At 43.7% G+C, this 20,279-nt stretch overlaps 1 protein-coding gene across 1 annotated transcript in view; it reads right to left on the bottom strand.

Moving 5' to 3' along the window:
• The window catches only part of LOC140133862 (unconventional myosin-Ig-like), a 151,190-nt gene that overhangs the window by 28,375 nt on the left and 102,536 nt on the right, over positions 1 to 20,279 (bottom strand). Inside the window, exons 20-21 of the mRNA XM_072154511.1 lie at positions 17,619 to 17,732; positions 12,417 to 12,565 (exon numbers count right to left, since the gene is read on the bottom strand). Coding sequence (XP_072010612.1) covers positions 12,417 to 12,565; positions 17,619 to 17,732 — 263 coding nt within the window. The remainder of the gene's footprint in view (positions 1 to 12,416; positions 12,566 to 17,618; positions 17,733 to 20,279) is intronic.

Genomic DNA, 20,279 nt, shown 5'->3' with positions numbered 1-20,279 from the left:
GAGATCACTACATACAGATTATACACCACCACTAGGGGGAGATCACTACATACACATTATACACCACCACTAGGGGGAGATCACTACATACAGATTATACACCACCACTAGGGGGAGATCACTACATACAGATTATACACCACCACTAGGGGGAGATCACTACATACAGATTATAGACCACCACTAGGGGGAGATCACTACATACAGATTATACACCACCACTAGGGGGAGATCACTACATACAGATTATACACCACCACTAGGGGGAGATCACTACATACAGAGTATACACCACCACTAGGGGGAGATCACAACGTACACATTATACACCACCACTAGGGGGAGATCACTACATACAGATTATACACCACCACTAGGAGGAGATCACTACATACACATTATACACCACCACTAGGAGGAGATCACTACATACAGATTATACACCACCACTAGGGGGAGATCACTACATACAGATTATACACCACCACTAGGGGGAGATCACTACATACAGATTATACACCACCACTAGGGGGAGCTCACTACATACAGATTATACACCACCACTAGGGGGAACTCACTACATACAGATTATACACCACCACTAGGGGGAACTCACTACATACAGATTATATACCACCACTAGGGGGAGATCACTACATACACATTATACACCACCACTAGGAGGAGATCACTACATACACATTATACACCACCACTAGGAGGAGATCACTACATACAGATTATACACCACCACTAGGGGGAGATCACTACATACAGATTATACATCACCACTAGGAGGAGATCACTATATACACATTATACACCACCACTAGGGGGAGATCACTACATACAGATTATACATCACCACTAGGAGGAGATCACTACATACAGATTATACACCACCACTAGGGGGAGATCACTACATACACATTATACACCACCACTAGGGGGAGATCACTACATACAGATTATACACCCCCACTAGGAGGAGATCACTACATACAGATTATACACCACCACTAGGGGGAGCTCACTACATACAGATTATACACCCCCACTAGGAGGAGATCACTACATACAGATTATACACCACCACTAGGGGGAGATCACTACATACACATTATACACCACCACTAGGGGGAGATCACTACATACACATTATACACCACCACTAGGGGGAGATCACTACATACAGATTATACACCACCACTAGGAGGAGATCACTACATACACATTATACACCACCACTAGGGGGAGATCACTACATACAGATTATACACCACCACTAGGGGGAGATCACTACATACAGATTATACACCACCACTAGGGGGAGATCACTACATACAGATTATACACCACCACTAGGAGGAGATCACTACATACAGATTATACACCACCACTAGGGGGAGATCACTACATACAGATTCCCTGCCCCTCCCCCGCCTTCTGACTTTCTGCCCCGGTCACTTGATTAGTGACATCAAGCGGAGACCAGCAGGGGGCGCAGGTGCAGACAGGGGGGGCAGTACACGAGCACTCCATGTTCTATACACCTCCACCTGCCGGATACTGAAGAGTCTATTCACTGACATCAAGCAGAGGTCTAACCAGGAATTATGTCAGGAATGAACAGAAATACACAAAATCTTCTCGTCTTTACAATCTTTAAGATTCTGTGTAATATATAATAACTCTGTAATATTATGTAATAACTGTAATTATAGAAGGGGCTTTAATGTGGGGGGGGGGGGCAGATCTGGTGGCCCCTTTTCTCCAGGCTGGAGGGGGAGGGGCGAGACTAATGCTGAGTGACATCCTAAATAGCACCATCTGCTGGGGGGACTGGGAGCAGATGTCCTGGGGGCCACAATGTCTGGACTGTGGGGGGATGGGATCCAAGCACCAGGGTCCCCCCAATACTGACCCCCCTTAGAAGTAGTACTGTGCACTGCCCATATATACAGGAGAAGTAGTACTGTGCACTGTATATATATACAGGAGAAGTAGTACTGTGCACTGTATATATACAGGAGAAGTAGTACTGTGCACTGCCCATATATACAGGAGAAGTAGTACTGTGCACTGTATATATATACAGGAGAAGTAGTACTGTGCACTGTATATATATACAGGAGAAGTAGTACTGTGCACTGTACATATATACAGGAGAAGTAGTACTGTGCACTGTATATATATACAGGAGAAGTAGTACTGTGCACTGTATATATACAGGAGAAGTAGTACTGTGCACTGTATATATACACAGGAGAAGTAGTACTGTGCACTGTATATATACAGGAGAAGTAGTACTGTGCACTGTATATATACAGGAGAAGTAGTACTGTGCACTGTATATATACAGGAGAAGTAGTACTGTGCACTGTATATACACAGGAGAAGTAGTAATGTGCACTGTATATATATACAGGAGAAGTAGTACTGTGCACTGTGTATATATAAAGGAGAAGTAGTACTGTGCACTGTATATATACACAGGAGAAGTAGTACTGTGCACTGTATATATACAGGAGAAGTAGTACTGTGCACTGTATATATACAGGAGAAGTAGTACTGTGCACTGTATATATACAGGAGAAGTAGTACTGTGCACTGTATATACACAGGAGAAGTAGTACTGTGCACTGTATATATATACAGGAGAAGTAGTACTGTGCACTGTGTATATATAAAGGAGAAGTAGTACTGTGCACTGTATATATATACAGGAGAAGTAGTACTGTGCACTGTATACAGGAGAAGTAGTACTGTGCACTGTATATATATACAGGAGAAGTAGTACTGTGCACTGCCCATATATACAGGGGAAGTAGTACTGTGCTCTGTATATATGTACAGGAGAAGTAGTACTGTGCACTGTATATATACAGGAGAAGTAGTACTGTGCACTGCCCATATATACAGGAGAAGTAGTACTGTGCACTGTATATACAGGAGAAGTAGTACTGTGCACTGTATATATATACAGGAGAAGTAGTACTGTGCACTGTATATATATACAGGAGAAGTAGTACTGTGCACTGTATATATATACAGGAGAAGTAGTACTGTGCACTGTATATATATACAGGAGAAGTAGTACTGTGCACTGTATATATATACAGGAGAAGTAGTACTGTGCACTGTACATATATACAGGAGAAGTAGTACTGTGCACTGTATATATACAGGAGAAGTAGTACTGTGCACTGTATATATACAGGAGAAGTAGTACTGTGCACTGTATATATACAGGAGAAGTAGTACTGTGCACTGTATATATATACAGGAGAAGTAGTACTGTGCACTGTATATATATACAGGAGAAGTAGTACTGTGCACTGTATATATATACAGGAGAAGTAGTACTGTGCACTGTATATATACAGGAGAAGTAGTACTGTGCACTGTACATATATACAGGAGAAGTAGTACTGTGCACTGTATATATACAGGAGAAGTAGTACTGTGCACTGTATATATATACAGGAGAAGTAGTACTGTGCACTGTATATATATACAGGAGAAGTAGTACTGTGCACTGTATATATATACAGGAGAAGTAGTACTGTGCACTGTATATATACAGGAGAAGTAGTACTGTGCACTGTATATACACAGGAGAATTAGTACTGTGCACTGTATATACACAGGAGAAGTAGTACTGTGCACTGTATATACACAGGAGAAGTAGTACTGTGCACTGTATATATATATATACAGGAGAAGTAGTACTGTGCACTGTATATATATACAGGAGAAGTAGTACTGTGCACTGTGTATATATAAAGGAGAAGTAGTACTGTGCACTGTATATATATACAGGAGAAGTAGTACTGTGCACTGTATATACACAGGAGAATTAGTACTGTGCACTGTATATACACAGGAGAATTAGTACTGTGCACTGTATATACACAGGAGAAGTAGTACTGTGCACTGTATATACACAGGAGAAGTAGTACTGTGCACTGTATATATATATATACAGGAGAAGTAGTACTGTGCACTGTATATATATACAGGAGAAGTAGTACTGTGCACTGTATATATATACAGGAGAAGTAGTACTGTGCACTGTATATACACAGGAGAAGTAGTACTGTGCACTGTATATATATACAGGAGAAGTAGTACTGTGCACTGCCCATATATACAGGGGAAGTAGTACTGTGCTCTGTATATATGTACAGGAGAAGTAGTACTGTGCACTGTATATATACAGGAGAAGTAGTACTGTGCACTGTATATACAGGAGAAGTAGTACTGTGCACTGTATATATATACAGGAGAAGTAGTACTGTGCACTGTATATACAGGAGAAGTAGTACTGTGCACTGTATATATATACAGGAGAAGTAGTACTGTGCACTGTATATATATACAGGAGAAGTAGTACTGTGCACTGTATATATATACAGGAGAAGTAGTACTGTGCACTGTATATATACAGGAGAAGTAGTACTGTGCTCTGTATATATATACAGGAGAAGTAGTACTGTGCACCGGCCATATATACAGGGGAAGTAGTACTGTGCACCGGCCATATATACAGGGGAAGTAGTACTGTGCACTGTATATATACAGGAGAAGTAGTACTGTGCACTGTATATATATATACAGGAGAAGTAGTACTGTGCACTGTATATATATACAGGAGAAGTAGTACTGTGCACTGTATATATATACAGGAGAAGTAGTACTGTGCACTGTATATATACAGGAGAAGTAGTACTGTGCACTGTATATACACAGGAGAAGTAGTACTGTGCACTGTATATACACAGGAGAAGTAGTACTGTGCACTGTATATATACACAGGAGAAGTAGTACTGTGCACTGTATATATACACAGGAGAAGTAGTACTGTGCACTGTATATATACAGGAGAAGTAGTACTGTGCACTGTATATATATACAGGAGAAGTAGTACTGTGCACTGTATATATATATACAGGAGAAGTAGTACTGTGCACTGTATATATATACAGGAGAAGTAGTACTGTGCACTGTATATATATACAGGAGAAGTAGTACTGTGCACTGTATATATATACAGGAGAAGTAGTACTGTGCACTGTATATATATACAGGAGAAGTAGTACTGTGCACTGTATATATATACAGGAGAAGTAGTACTGTGCACTGTGTATATACACAGGAGAAGTAGTACTGTGCACTGTATATATATACAGGAGAAGTAGTACTGTGCACTGTATATATATACAGGAGAAGTAGTACTGTGCACTGTATATATACAGGAGAAGTAGTACTGTGCACTGTATATATATACAGGAGAAGTAGTACTGTGCACTGTATATATACAGGAGAAGTAGTGCTGTGCACTGTATATATACAGGAGAAGTAGTACTGTGCACTGTATATATACAGGAGAAGTAGTACTGTGCACTGTATATACAGGAGAAGTAGTACTGTGCACTGTATATATATACAGGAGAAGTAGTACTGTGCACTGTATATATACAGGAGAAGTAGTACTGTGCACTGTATATATACAGGAGAAGTAGTGCTGTGCACTGTATATATACAGGAGAAGTAGTACTGTGCACTGTATATATACAGGAGAAGTAGTACTGTGCACTGTATATATACACAGTGAGTAGGTAGCGGCGGGTGTCTGGGTGACCTTACATGGGATGATGGGGATTACTTTGTGCCGTCACCGCTGTCTGATTGTATTAAGGGATTGCGCCCCTGAGGTCGGGGATGGGTTGGGGTCTGCTCTTTCTGTGTCCTGGTGACCGCATTGTCTCCTGACTGAACGCCTGGTGACCTCGTGGCCAATTAACCTTTTAATGGCTACAGCCGAATGTGATACAGTGTCGTGTATCCAATCAGTACCCAACACTCACCCCACCTGAAGAAGGCGACACCTTCCATTGCTCTGGCCCGTGGGTCACGTGCAGCCTCCCTATAAATCATTCTCCTGAAGATACTGCCCCCTGCTGGCTTAATAGTACAGCTGTGGATGATGGGAGTTGCAGTCATGAAGTTTGAGCATCTCATGTATATGAGCAACACTACAAGTTACATAAGAATCTGCTAGGGCCGGCATCAGCACTGGACGAGTGCCGGGGCCCAGAGCTGCTGGGGGGCCACATAAAGAATCCATAGGGTGTGAGAGAAGCTTATACAAAATAACCATGATAAACTAGGAAACAGTTTAATACTGCAAAGGGGCCCCCTGAGGCTCTGTCACCCAGGGGCCTAAAGAAACCTGGGGCCGACCCTAAAATCCACAATCTACACATCTACATAGCGATTACATCCAGAGCCCAAACCTAACAGATGTGTGTATATACAGTGTTACATAGGACTGCAGGACACATCTACTACATGATCTGTACTCAGAGATATCACTGTGTTATCTGTGGTGTTACATAGGACTGCAGGACACATCTACTACATGATCTGTACTCAGAGATATCACTGTGTTACCTGTAGTGTTACATAGGACTGCAGGACACATCTACTACATGATCTATACTCAGAGAGATATCACTGTGTTATCTGTGGTGTTACATAGGACTGCAGGACACATCTACTACATGATCTGTACTCAGAGATATCACTGTGTTATCTGTGGTGTTACATAGGACTGCAGGACACATCTACTACATGATCTGTACTCAGAGATATCACTGTGTTATCTGTGGTGTTACATAGGACTGCAGGACACATCTACTACATGATCTGTACTCAGAGATATCACTGTGTTATCTGTGGTGTTACATAGGACTGCAGGACACATCTACTACATGATCTGTACTCAGAGATATCACTGTGTTATCTGTGGTGTTACATAGGACTGCAGGAAACATCTACTACATGATCTGTACTCAGAGATATCACTGTGTTATCTGCGGTGTTACATGGGACTGCAGGACACATCTACTACATGATCTGTACTCAGAGATATCACTGTGTTATCTGTGGTGTTACATGGGACTGCAGGACACATCTACTACATGATCTGTACTCAGATATCACTGTGTTATCTGTGGTGTTACATAGGACTGCAGGACACATCTACTACATGATCTGTACTCAGAGATATCACTGTGTTATCTGTGGTGTTACATAGGACTGCAGGACACATCTACTACATGATCTGTACTCAGAGAGATATCACTGTGTTATCTGTGCTGTTACATAGGACTGCAGGACACATCTACTACATGATCTGTACTCAGATATCACTGTGTTATCTGTGGTGTTACATAGGACTGCAGGACACATCTACTACATGATCTGTACTCAGAGATATCACTGTGTTATCTGTGGTGTTACATAGGACTGCAGGACACATCTACTACATGATCTGTACTCAGAGATATCACTGTGTTATCTGTGGTGTTACATAGGACTGCAGGACACATCTACTACATGATCTGTACTCAGAGATATCACTGTGTTATCTGCGGTGTTACATGGGACTGCAGGACACATCTACTACATGATCTGTACTCAGAGATATCACTGTGTTATCTGCGGTGTTACATGGGACTGCAGGACACATCTACTACATGATCTGTACTCAGAGATATCACTGTGTTATCTGTGGTGTTACATAGGACTGCAGGATACATCTACTACATGATCTATACTCAGAGAGATATCACTGTGTTATCTGTGGTGTTACATAGGACTGCAGGACACATCTACTACATGATCTGTACTCAGAGATATCACTGTGTTATCTGTGGTGTTACATAGGACTGCAGGACACATCTACTACATGATCTGTACTCAGAGATATCACTGTGTTATCTGTGCTGTTACATAGGACTGCAGGACACATCTACTACATGATCTGTACTCAGAGATATCACTGTGTTATCTGTGGTGTTACATGGGACTGCAGGACACATCTACTACATGATCTGTACTCAGAGATATCACTGTGTTATCTGTGGTGTTACATAGGACTGCAGGACACATCTACTACATGATCTGTACTCAGAGATATCACTGTGTTATCTGTGGTGTTACATAGGACTGCAGGACACATCTACTACATGATCTGTACTCAGAGATATCACTGTGTTATCTGTGGTGTTACATGGGACTGCAGGATACATCTACTACATGATCTGTACTCAGAGATATCACTGTGTTATCTGTGGTGTTACATAGGACTGCAGGACACATGTACTACATGATCTGTACTCAGAGATATCACTGTGTTATCTGTGGTGTTACATGGGACTGCAGGACACATCTACTACATGATCTGTACTCAGAGATATCACTGTGTTATCTGTGGTGTTACATAGGACTGCAGGACACATCTACTACATGATCTGTACTCAGAGATATCACTGTGTTATCTGCGGTGTTACATGGGACTGCAGGACACATCTACTACATGATCTGTACTCAGAGATATCACTGTGTTATCTGCGGTGTTACATGGGACTGCAGGACACATCTACTACATGATCTGTACTCAGAGATATCACTGTGTTATCTGTGGTGTTACATAGGACTGCAGGATACATCTACTACATGATCTATACTCAGAGAGATATCACTGTGTTATCTGTGGTGTTACATAGGACTGCAGGACACATCTACTACATGATCTGTACTCAGAGATATCACTGTGTTATCTGTGGTGTTACATAGGACTGCAGGACACATCTACTACATGATCTGTACTCAGAGATATCACTGTGTTATCTGTGCTGTTACATAGGACTGCAGGACACATCTACTACATGATCTGTACTCAGAGATATCACTGTGTTATCTGTGGTGTTACATGGGACTGCAGGACACATCTACTACATGATCTGTACTCAGAGATATCACTGTGTTATCTGTGGTGTTACATAGGACTGCAGGACACATCTACTACATGATCTGTACTCAGAGATATCACTGTGTTATCTGTGGTGTTACATAGGACTGCAGGACACATCTACTACATGATCTGTACTCAGAGATATCACTGTGTTATCTGTGGTGTTACATGGGACTGCAGGATACATCTACTACATGATCTGTACTCAGAGATATCACTGTGTTATCTGTGGTGTTACATAGGACTGCAGGACACATGTACTACATGATCTGTACTCAGAGATATCACTGTGTTATCTGTGGTGTTACATGGGACTGCAGGACACATCTACTACATGATCTGTACTCAGAGATATCACTGTGTTATCTGTGGTGTTACATAGGACTGCAGGACACATCTACTACATGATCTGTACTCAGAGATATCACTGTGTTATCTGTGGTGTTACATAGGACTGCAGGACACATCTACTACATGATCTGTACTCAGAGATATCACTGTGTTATCTGTGGTGTTACATAGGACTGCAGGACACATCTACTACATGATCTGTACTCAGAGATATCACTGTGTTATCTGTGGTGTTACATAGGACTGCAGGACACATCTACTACATGATCTGTACTCAGATATCACTGTGTTATCTGTGGTGTTACATAGGACTGCAGGAAACATCTACTACATGATCTGTACTCAGAGATATCACTGTGTTATCTGTGGCGTTACATGGGACTGCAGGACACATCTACTACATGATCTGTACTCAGAGATATCACTGTGTTATCTGTGGTGTTACATGGGACTGCAGGACACATCTACTACATGATCTGTACTCAGATATCACTGTGTTATCTGTGGTGTTACATAGGACTGCAGGACACATCTACTACATGATCTGTACTCAGAGATATCACTGTGTTATCTGTGGTGTTACATAGGACTGCAGGACACATCTACTACATGATCTGTACTCAGAGATATCACTGTGTTATCTGCGGTGTTACATGGGACTGCAGGACACATCTACTACATGATCTGTACTCAGAGATATCACTGTGTTATCTGCGGTGTTACATGGGACTGCAGGACACATCTACTACATGATCTATACTCAGAGAGATATCACTGTGTTATCTGTGGTGTTACATAGGACTGCAGGATACATCTACTACATGATCTATACTCAGAGAGATATCACTGTGTTATCTGTGGTGTTACATAGGACTGCAGGACACATCTACTACATGATCTGTACTCAGAGATATCACTGTGTTATCTGTGGTGTTACATAGGACTGCAGGACACATCTACTACATGATCTGTACTCAGAGATATCACTGTGTTATCTGTGCTGTTACATAGGACTGCAGGACACATCTACTACATGATCTGTACTCAGAGATATCACTGTGTTATCTGTGGTGTTACATAGGACTGCAGGACACATCTACTACATGATCTGTACTCAGAGATATCACTGTGTTATCTGTGGTGTTACATGGGACTGCAGGATACATCTACTACATGATCTGTACTCAGAGATATCACTGTGTTATCTGTGGTGTTACATAGGACTGCAGGACACATGTACTACATGATCTGTACTAAGAGATATCACTGTGTTATCTGTGGTGTTACATGGGACTGCAGGACACATCTACTACATGATCTGTACTCAGAGATATCACTGTGTTATCTGTGGTGTTACATAGAACTGCAGGACACATCTACTACATGATCTGTACTCAGAGATATCACTGTGTTATCTGTGGTGTTACATAGAACTGCAGGACACATCTACTACATGATCTGTACTCAGAGATATCACTGTGTTATCTGTGGTGTTACATAGGACTGCAGGACACATCTACTACATGATCTGTACTCAGAGATATCACTGTGTTATCTGTGGTGTTACATAGGACTGCAGGACACATCTACTACATGATCTGTACTCAGAGATATCACTGTGTTATCTGTGGTGTTACATAGGACTGCAGGACACATCTACTACATGATCTGTACTCAGAGATATCACTGTGTTATCTGCGGTGTTACATGGGACTGCAGGACACATCTACTACATGATCTGTACTCAGAGATATCACTGTGTTATCTGCGGTGTTACATGGGACTGCAGGACACATCTACTACATGATCTATACTCAGAGAGATATCACTGTGTTATCTGTGGTGTTACATAGGACTGCAGGATACATCTACTACATGATCTATACTCAGAGAGATATCACTGTGTTATCTGTGGTGTTACATGGGACTGCAGGACACATCTACTACATGATCTGTACTCAGAGATATCACTGTGTTATCTGTGGTGTTACATAGGACTGCAGGACACATCTACTACATGATCTGTACTCAGAGATATCACTGTGTTATCTGTGCTGTTACATAGGACTGCAGGACATGATCTGGGGGTGTATATATGACACGGGACCCCCAATGATTCATGGTCTGTACATTCTGCTGCGGTCTCCAGTTGCTATGGTGACCAGTATATAATAAGCCTCGGCCTGTCACACATTCATTAATTTTTTCAGCGATTTCACCGAGTTCCCGGCCGTCGCAGATCTCCTGACACACTGACACGGCGGCTCCACCTCACACGGGTTTATTTACGATGTTTAAGAAGAGGTGTAAGAGTGCAGGGCATGCTGGGAGTTGTAGTATCCCATAAACAGCCAGGGCCATATATACATGAACTGTGTATCTAATCCTATCCTGTGTGATACTGTCTGCTGAGCTGTGTATCTAATCCTATCCTGTGTGATACTGTCTGCTGAGCTGTGTATCTAATCCTATCCTGTGTGATACTGTCTGCTGAGCTGTGTATCTAATCCTATCCTGTGTGATACTGTCTGCTGAGCTGTGTATCTAATCCTCTCCTGTCTGATACTGTCTGCTGAGCTGTGTATCTAGTCCTGTCCTGTGTGATACTGTCTGCTGAGCTGTGTATCTAATCCTTTCCTGTGTGATACTGTCTGCTGAGCTGTGTATCTAATCCTCTCCTGTGTGATACTGACTGCTGAGCTGTGTATCTAATTCTATTCTGTGTGATACTGACTGCTGAGCTGTGTATCTAATCCTCTCCTGTGTGATACAGTCTGCTGAGCTGTGTATCTAATCCTATCCTGTGTGATACAGTCTGCTGAGCTGTGTATCTAATCCTCTCCTGTGTTGTACAGTCTTCTGAGCTGTGTATCTGATCCTCTCCTGTGTGATACTCTCTGCTGGGCTGTGTATCTCATCCTCTGCCCCTCTGTGCTCGCTGTTGCTGGGCAGATCTCCTGCGTTATATTATAACCTGCAGCTCCATATACTGTGTATAATGTATAGGCAGAGCCCCTCCCCCTTAGGATATATACCTCCAGCCTATATACACATGGGGGGAGGAGGGAATTCCCCCCTGTGACCCCCACCCTAGTAATATTGGGGGTCACATGACCTCTCACCTGTGAGTGACAAGCAATATGGCTGGGCGTGTGCTACTGCACCCAGCTTTCCCAAAATTACTCCGGTGTCCGGCAAAGCTGGGTGGTGAGCCCTACAGACAAGGGGGAGGAGCACTCACGATTTGAAGTGATTGGCCAGCGTTCCCACTAATTCTCCCACGCGGCTCTCGCTGGTCGGGCCGTGCAGGCAGAACACCAGGTCCTCCTTCGTCTGGGTGTGCAGGACCACCAGCTGGTCAGGACCTCCGGTGACGCTCAGTCCTGTCACCTGGAAACAAGTAGAAGCTGCAGATCAGGCATACCGCCACATGTGATCGCTGCGTAATACCGCAATCTGCTACACAGTGTTATGTCACCAGAGTGCGGTATTATATCATGTGCTGCGATATTACTAAACACATCCACCTGATACTCCCCCTAGTGGTGGTGTATAATGTGTATGTAGTGATCTCCCCCTAGTGGTGGTGTATAATCTGTATGTAGTGATCTCCCCCTAGTGGTGGTGTATAATCTGTATGTAGTGATCTCCCCCTAGTGGTGCTGTATAATGTGTATGTAGTGATCTCCTCCTAGTGGTGGTGTATAATCTGTATGTAGTGATCTCCTCCTAGTGGTGGTGTATAATGTGTATGTAGTGATCTCCTCCTAGTGGTGGTGTATAATGTGTATGTAGTGATCTCCCCCTAGTGGTGGTGTATAATGTGTATGTAGTGATCTCCCCGTAGTGGTGGTGTATAATGTGTATGTAGTGATCTCCCCCTAGTGGTGGTGTATAATCTGTATGTAGTGAGCTCCCCCTAGTGGTGGTGTATAATGTGTATGTAGTGAGCTCCCCCTAGTGGTGGTGTATAATGTGTATGTAGTGATCTCCTCCTAGTGGTGGTGTATAATGTGTATGTAGTGATCTCCCCCTAGTGGTGGTGTATAATCTGTATGTAGTGATCTCCTCCTAGTGGTGGTGTATAATGTGTATGTAGTGAGCTCCCCCTAGTGGTGGCGTATAATCTGTATGTAGTGAGCTCCCCCTAGTGGTGGTGTATAATCTGTATGTAGTGATCTCCTCCTAGTGGTGGTGTATAATCTGTATGTAGTGATCTCCTCCTAGTGGTGGTGTATAATCTGTATGTAGTGATCTCCCCGTAGTGGTGGTGTATAATCTGTATGCAGTGATCTCCTCCTAGTGGTGGTGTATAATGTGTATGTAGTGATCTCCCCCTAGTGGTGGTGTATAATGTGTATGTAGTGATCTCCTCCTAGTGGTGGTGTATAATGTGTATGTAGTGATATCCTCCTAGTGGTGGTGTATAATCTGTATGTAGTGATCTCCTCCTAGTGGTGGTGTATAATCTGTATGTAGTGATCTCCTCCTAGTGGTGGTGTATAATGTGTATGTAGTGAGCTCCCCCTAGTGGTGGTGTATAATGTGTATGTAGTGATCTCCCCCTAGTGGTGGTGTATAATGTGTATGTAGTGATCTCCCCCTAGTGGTGGTGTATAATGTGTATGTAGTGATCTCCCCCTAGTGGTGGTGTATAATGTGTATGTAGTGATCTCCCCCTAGTGGTGGTGTATAATGTGTATGTAGTGATCTCCCCCTAGTGGTGGTGTATAATGTGTATGTAGTGATCTCCCCCTAGTGGTGGTGTATAATGTGTATGTAGTGATCTCCCCCTAGTGGTGGTGTATAATGTGTATGTAGTGATCTCCCCCTAGTGGTGGTGTATAATGTGTATGTAGTGATCTCCCCCTAGTGGTGGTGTATAATGTGTATGTAGTGATCTCCCCCTAGTGGTGGTGTATAATGTGTATGTAGTGAGCTCCCCCTAGTGGTGGTGTATAATCTGTATGTAGTGATCTCCCCCTAGTGGTGGTGTATAATGTGTATGTAGTGATCTCCCCCTAGTGGTGGTGTATAATGTGTATGTAGTGATCTCCCCCTAGTGGTGGTGTATAATGTGTATGTAGTGATCTCCCCCTAGTGGTGGTGTATAATGTGTATGTAGTGATCTCCCCCTAGTGGTGGTGTATAATGTGTATGTAGTGATCTCCCCCTAGTGGTGGTGTATAATGTGTATGTAGTGATCTCCCCCTAGTGGTGGTGTATAATGTGTATGTAGTGATCTCCCCCTAGTGGTGGTGTATAATGTGTATGTAGTGATCTCCTCCTAGTGGTGGTGTATAATGTGTATGTAGTGAGCTCCCCCTAGTGGTGGTGTATAATGTATATGTAGTGATCTCCTCCTAGTGGTGGTGTATAATGTATATGTAGTGATCTCCTCCTAGTGGTGGTGTATAATGTGTATGTAGTGATCTCCTCCTAGTGGTGGTGTATAATGTGTATGTAGTGATCTCCCCCTAGTGGTGGTGTATAATCTGTATGTAGTGATCTCCTCCTAGTGGTGGTGTATAATGTGTATGTAGTGATCTCCCCCTAGTGGTGGTGTATAATGTGTATGTAGTGAGCTCCCCCTAGTGGTGGTGTATAATCTGTATGTAGTGATCTCCCCCTAGTGGTGGTGTATAATCTGTATGTAGTGATCTCCCCCTAGTGGTGGTGTATAATCTGTATGTAGTGATCTCCCCCTAGTGGTGATGTATAATGTGTATGTAGTGATCTCCCCCTAGTGGTGATGTATAATCTGTATGTAGTGATCTCCTCCTAGTGGTGGTGTATAATGTGTATGTAGTGATCTCCTCCTAGTGGTGGTGTATAATCTGTATGTAGTGATCTCCCCTAGTGGTGGTGTATAATGTGTATGTAGTGATCTCCCCCTAGTGGTGGTGTATAATCTGTATGTAGTGATCTCCCCCTAGTGGTGGTGTATAATCTGTATGTAGTGATCTTCCCCTAGTGGTGGTGTATAATCTGTATGTAGTGATCTCCCCCTAGTGGTGGTGTATAATCTGTATGTAGTGATCTTCCCCTAGTGGTGGTGTATAATCTGTATGTAGTGATCTCCCCCTAGTGGTGGTGTATAATCTGTATGTAGTGATCTCCCCCTAGTGGTGGTGTATAATGTGTATGTAGTGATCTCCCCCTAGTGGTGGTGTATAATCTGTATGTAGTGATCTCCCCCTAGTGGTGGTGTATAATGTGTATGTAGTGAGCTCCCCCTAGTGGTGGTGTATAATCTGTATGTAGTGATCTCCCCCTAGTGGTGGTGTATAATCTGTATGTAGTGATCTCCCCCTAGTGGTGGTGTATAATGTGTATGTAGTGAGCTCCTCCTAGTGGTGGTGTATAATGTGTATATAGTGATCTCCCCCTAGTGGTGATGTATAATCTGTATGTAGTGATCTCCTCCTAGTGGTGGTGTATAATGTGTATGTAGTGATCTCCCCCTAGTGGTGATGTATAATCTGTATGTAGTGATCTCCTCCTAGTGGTGGTGTATAATGTGTATATAGTGATCTCCCCCTAGTGGTGGTGTATAATGTGTATATAGTGATCTCCCCCTAGTGGTGGTGTATAATGTGTATGTAGTGATCTCCTCCTAGTGGTGGTGTATAATCTGTATGTAGTGATCTCCCCCTAGTGGTGGTGTATAATCTGTATGTAGTGATCTCCCCCTAGTGGTGGTGTATAATCTGTATGTAGTGATCTCCTCCTAGTGGTGGTGTATAATGTGTATGTAGTGATCTCCTCCTAGTGGTGGTGTATAATCTGTATGTAGTGAGCTCCTCCTAGTGGTGGTGTATAATCTGTATGTAGTGATCTCCCCCTAGTGGTGGTGTATAATCTGTATGTAGTGGTCTCCTCCTAGTGGTGGTGTATAATCTGTATGTAGTGATCTCCCCCTAGTGGTGGTGTATAATCTGTATGTAGTGATCTCCCCCTAGTGGTGGTGTATAATCTGTATGTAGTGATCTCCCCCTAGTGGTGGTGTATAATGTGTATGTAGTGAGCTCCTCCTAGTGGTGGTGTATAATGTGTATGTAGTGATCTCCCCCTAGTGGTGGTGTATAATCTGTATGTAGTGAGCTCCTCCTAGTGGTGGTGTATAATCTGTATGTAGTGATCTCCTCCTAGTGGTGGTGTATAATGTGTATGTAGTGAGCTCCTCCTAGTGGTGGAGTATAATGTGTATGTAGTGAGCTCCCCCTAGTGGTGGTGTATAATCTGTATGTAGTGATCTCCCCCTAGTGGTGGTGTATAATCTGTATGTAGTGACCTCCCCCTAGTGGTGGTGTATAATCTGTATGTAGTGATCTCCCCCTAGTGGTGGTGTATAATCTGTATGTAGTGAGCTCCTCCTAGTGGTGGTGTATAATCTGTATGTAGTGATCTCCTCCTAGTGGTGGTGTATAATGTGTATGTAGTGATCTCCTCCTAGTGGTGGTGTATAATCTGTATGTAGTGAGCTCCCCCTAGTGGTGGTGTGTAATAACGTGTGATAGTGATCCTGTGTATCTAAGCTGGGTATCTCATCCTGTCATGTTGCTGGGTGACTATGTGGTGCTGCGCTGCGGATGGATCTGTTGTTGGGAAATTTCCTCCTTCCGCTCATCTCTTAGAATTCTAGTTGCCATGGTGATCGGGATAGAATGTATATAAAAGAGAAACAGAAGTGTCGGCTCCTTCTTCCTCCTGTGCTGTACCGCTATACGCCTGCCTGTAGTCTTATCCAGGAGGGGAGGGTCCTGGGGGGTCAGCGTGCGCCTCTACATACAGCCCAGGGGCCACTATGTCCCACCGCTGAGTGGAGCCCCCTAGTGCTGGGGTGTCCTAGGAGGACTTTTACACACGCTGTGTATAATATGTTATTACTATGAGGGTCCCCCCTCCCCCCCTGCTGTCTATAATATGTTATTACTATGGGGGTCACCCCCCCCTGTGTATAATATGTTATTACTATGGGGGTCACCCCCCCCCCGTGTATAATATGTTATTACTATGGGGGTCTCACCGGGGTCTCACCCCCCCACAACAACCCCCCCCCCCCGCTGTGTATAATATGTTATTACTATGGGGGTCCCTCCCTCCCCCCCTGCTGTCTATAATATGTTATTACTATGGGGGTCACCCCCCCCTGTGTATAATATGTTATTACTATGAGGGTCCTCCCCCCCTGCTGTGTATAATATGTTATTACTATGGGGGTCCTCACCCTCCCCCCCTCCGCTGTGTATAATATGTTATTACTATGGGGGTCACCCCCCCCTGTGTATAATATGTTATTACTATGGGGGTCACCCCCCCCTGTGTATAATATGTTATTACTATGGGGGTCACCCCCCCCTGTGTATAATATGTTATTACTATGGGGGTCCCCCCCTCCCCCCCTGCTGTCTATAATATGTTATTACTATGGGGGTCTCACCGTCCGGAGGGGCACAGTCTTCAGCACCTTGTAGTCCTTGTGCGGCTCCAGTCTGTAGATGTGGCGCTCGGTGACTACGAGGCTCCGGTCCTTACACTTGTGGAAACAATTTATCTAAAAGGTAAAAACAGAACATCAATTGCCCCTCGTTCTACTTCCCATAACCCCCCCCCTCATCCTGTATCCATAACTTTCCCTGTGTATCCGAGTTACGCATGTCCACAACACTGCCCTGATTCAGATACACAGCTCAGCAGAGAGTATCACACAGGAAAGGATTAGATACACAGCTCAGCAGACAGTATCACACAGGATAGGATTAGATACACAGCTCAGCAGTCAGTATCACACAGGAGAGGATTAGATACACAGCTCAGCAGAGAGTATCACACAGGAGAGGATTAGATACACAGCTCAGCAGACTGCATCACCCAGGCTAGAATTAGATACACAGCTCAGCAGTCAGTATCACACAGGATAGGATTAGATACACAGCTCAGCAGTCAGTATCACACAGGATAGGATTAGATACACAGCTCAGCAGACTGTATCACACAGGATAGGATTAGATACACAGCTCAGCAGTCAGTATCACACAGGATAGGATTAGATACACAGCTCAGCAGACAGTATCACACAGGATAGGATTAGATACACAGCTCAGCAGTCAGTATCACACAGGATAGGATTAGATACACAGCTCAGCAGTCAGTATCACACAGGAGAGGATTAGATACACAGCTCAGCAGTCAGTATCACACAGGATAGGATTAGATACACAGCTCAGCAGACAGTACCACACAGGATAGGATTAGATACACAGCTCAGCAGACAGTATCACACAGGATAGGATTAGATACACAGCTCAGGATACTGTATCACACAGGAGAGGATTAGATACACAGCTCAGCAGACAGTATCACACAGGATAGGATTAGATACACAGCTCAGGATACTGTATCACACAGGAGAGGATTAGATACACAGCTCAGCAGACAGTATCACACAGGAGAGGATTAGATACACAGCTCAGCAGACAGTATCACACAGGATAGGATTAGATACACAGCTCAGGATACTGTATCACACAGGAGAGGATTAGATACACAGCTCAGCAGACAGTATCACACAGGATAGGATTAGATACACAGCTCAGCAGACAGTATCACACAGGATAGGATTAGATACACAGCTCAGCAGTCAGTATCACACAGGAGAGGATTAGATACACAGCTCAGCAGTCAGTATCACACAGGAGAGGATTAGATACACAGCTCAGCAGACAGTATCACACAGGATAGGATTAGATACACGGCTCTGGACAGCTGGATATAGAGGAAGGTTCTGGACGGTGTAGCTCGCTCTATGCCCCGGGCAGTGTATGGCACCACATGGCTCCGCTGTGTGCACTATATGGCAGTATATATTATACATAGACTTTTCTATACCTGTGTATATGGTGACACGTGGCGGTACCACGTCTGCAGGTCACATGTATACAGCCCCCCGCTGTGTGTGGGTGGACCCCGCCACAGCCCGATGACGCATGAAGCAGGATATAATTATTGATTCTCCTCCATGTGATGTCAGTGACCCCAGGAGCCGGAGATATATATATACACGAGGAGGAGATACACAGCCAGAGTATAATATACAGGGAGAAAACTCATCACACCCCAAGAGGACCCAATGTGCTGATAGTATGCCTAATGCTCCAATCACTGCCAAAGCTGCCTCTAAAGACCTGCTGCTTTCCTGCTCCCTTTCAGTATTTAGATAGAAGAAAGAGAAGGATACACAGGATCCCCATGTATCTTATGTCCTGTGTTCAGCACCATGGTCAGCGCTCTCTGTATTTCCCACTGTATAGTGTATATGTAGTGATCTCCCCCTAGTGGTGGTGTATAATGTGTATGTAGTGATCTCCCCCTAGTGGTGGTGTATAATCTGTATGTAGTGATCTCCTCCTAGTGGTGGTGTATAATCTGTATGTAGTGAGCTCCTCCTAGTGGTGGTGTATAATGTGTATGTAGTGAGCTCCCCCTAGTGGTGGTGTATAATCTGTATGTAGTGATCTCCTCCTAGTGGTGGTGTATAATCTGTATGTAGTGAGCTCCCCCTAGTGGTGGTGTATAATCTGTATGTAGTGATCTCCTCCTAGTGGTGGTGTATAATCTGTATGTAGTGAGCTCCCCCTAGTGGTGGTGTATAATCTGTATGTAGTGAGCTCCCCCTAGTGGTGGTGTATAATCTGTATGTAGTGATCTCCTCCTAGTGGTGGTGTATAATCTGTATGTAGTGATCTCCCCCTAGTGGTGGTGTATAATGTGTATGTAGTGATCTCCCCCTAGTGGTGGTGTATAATGTGTATGTAGTGATCTCCCCCTAGTGGTGGTGTATAATGTGTATGTAGTGATCTCCCCCTAGTGGTGGTGTATAATGTGTATGTAGTGATCTCCCCCTAGTGGTGGTGTATAATCTGTATGTAGTGATCTCCTCCTAGTGGTGGTGTATAATCTGTATGTAGTGATCTCCTCCTAGTGGTGGTGTATAATCTGTATGTAGTGATCTCTCCCTAGTGGTGGTGTATAATGTGTATGTAGTGATCTCTCCCTAGTGGTGGTGTATAATCTGTATGTAGTGATCTCCCCCTAGTGGTGG

This window comes from Engystomops pustulosus, chromosome 5, assembly GCF_040894005.1.
Source record: "Engystomops pustulosus chromosome 5, aEngPut4.maternal, whole genome shotgun sequence".
Lineage (NCBI taxonomy): Eukaryota > Metazoa > Chordata > Amphibia > Anura > Leptodactylidae > Engystomops > Engystomops pustulosus.
Note: the sequence above shows the minus strand (reverse complement) of the source record. Positions and strands in the feature narration are given on the sequence as shown.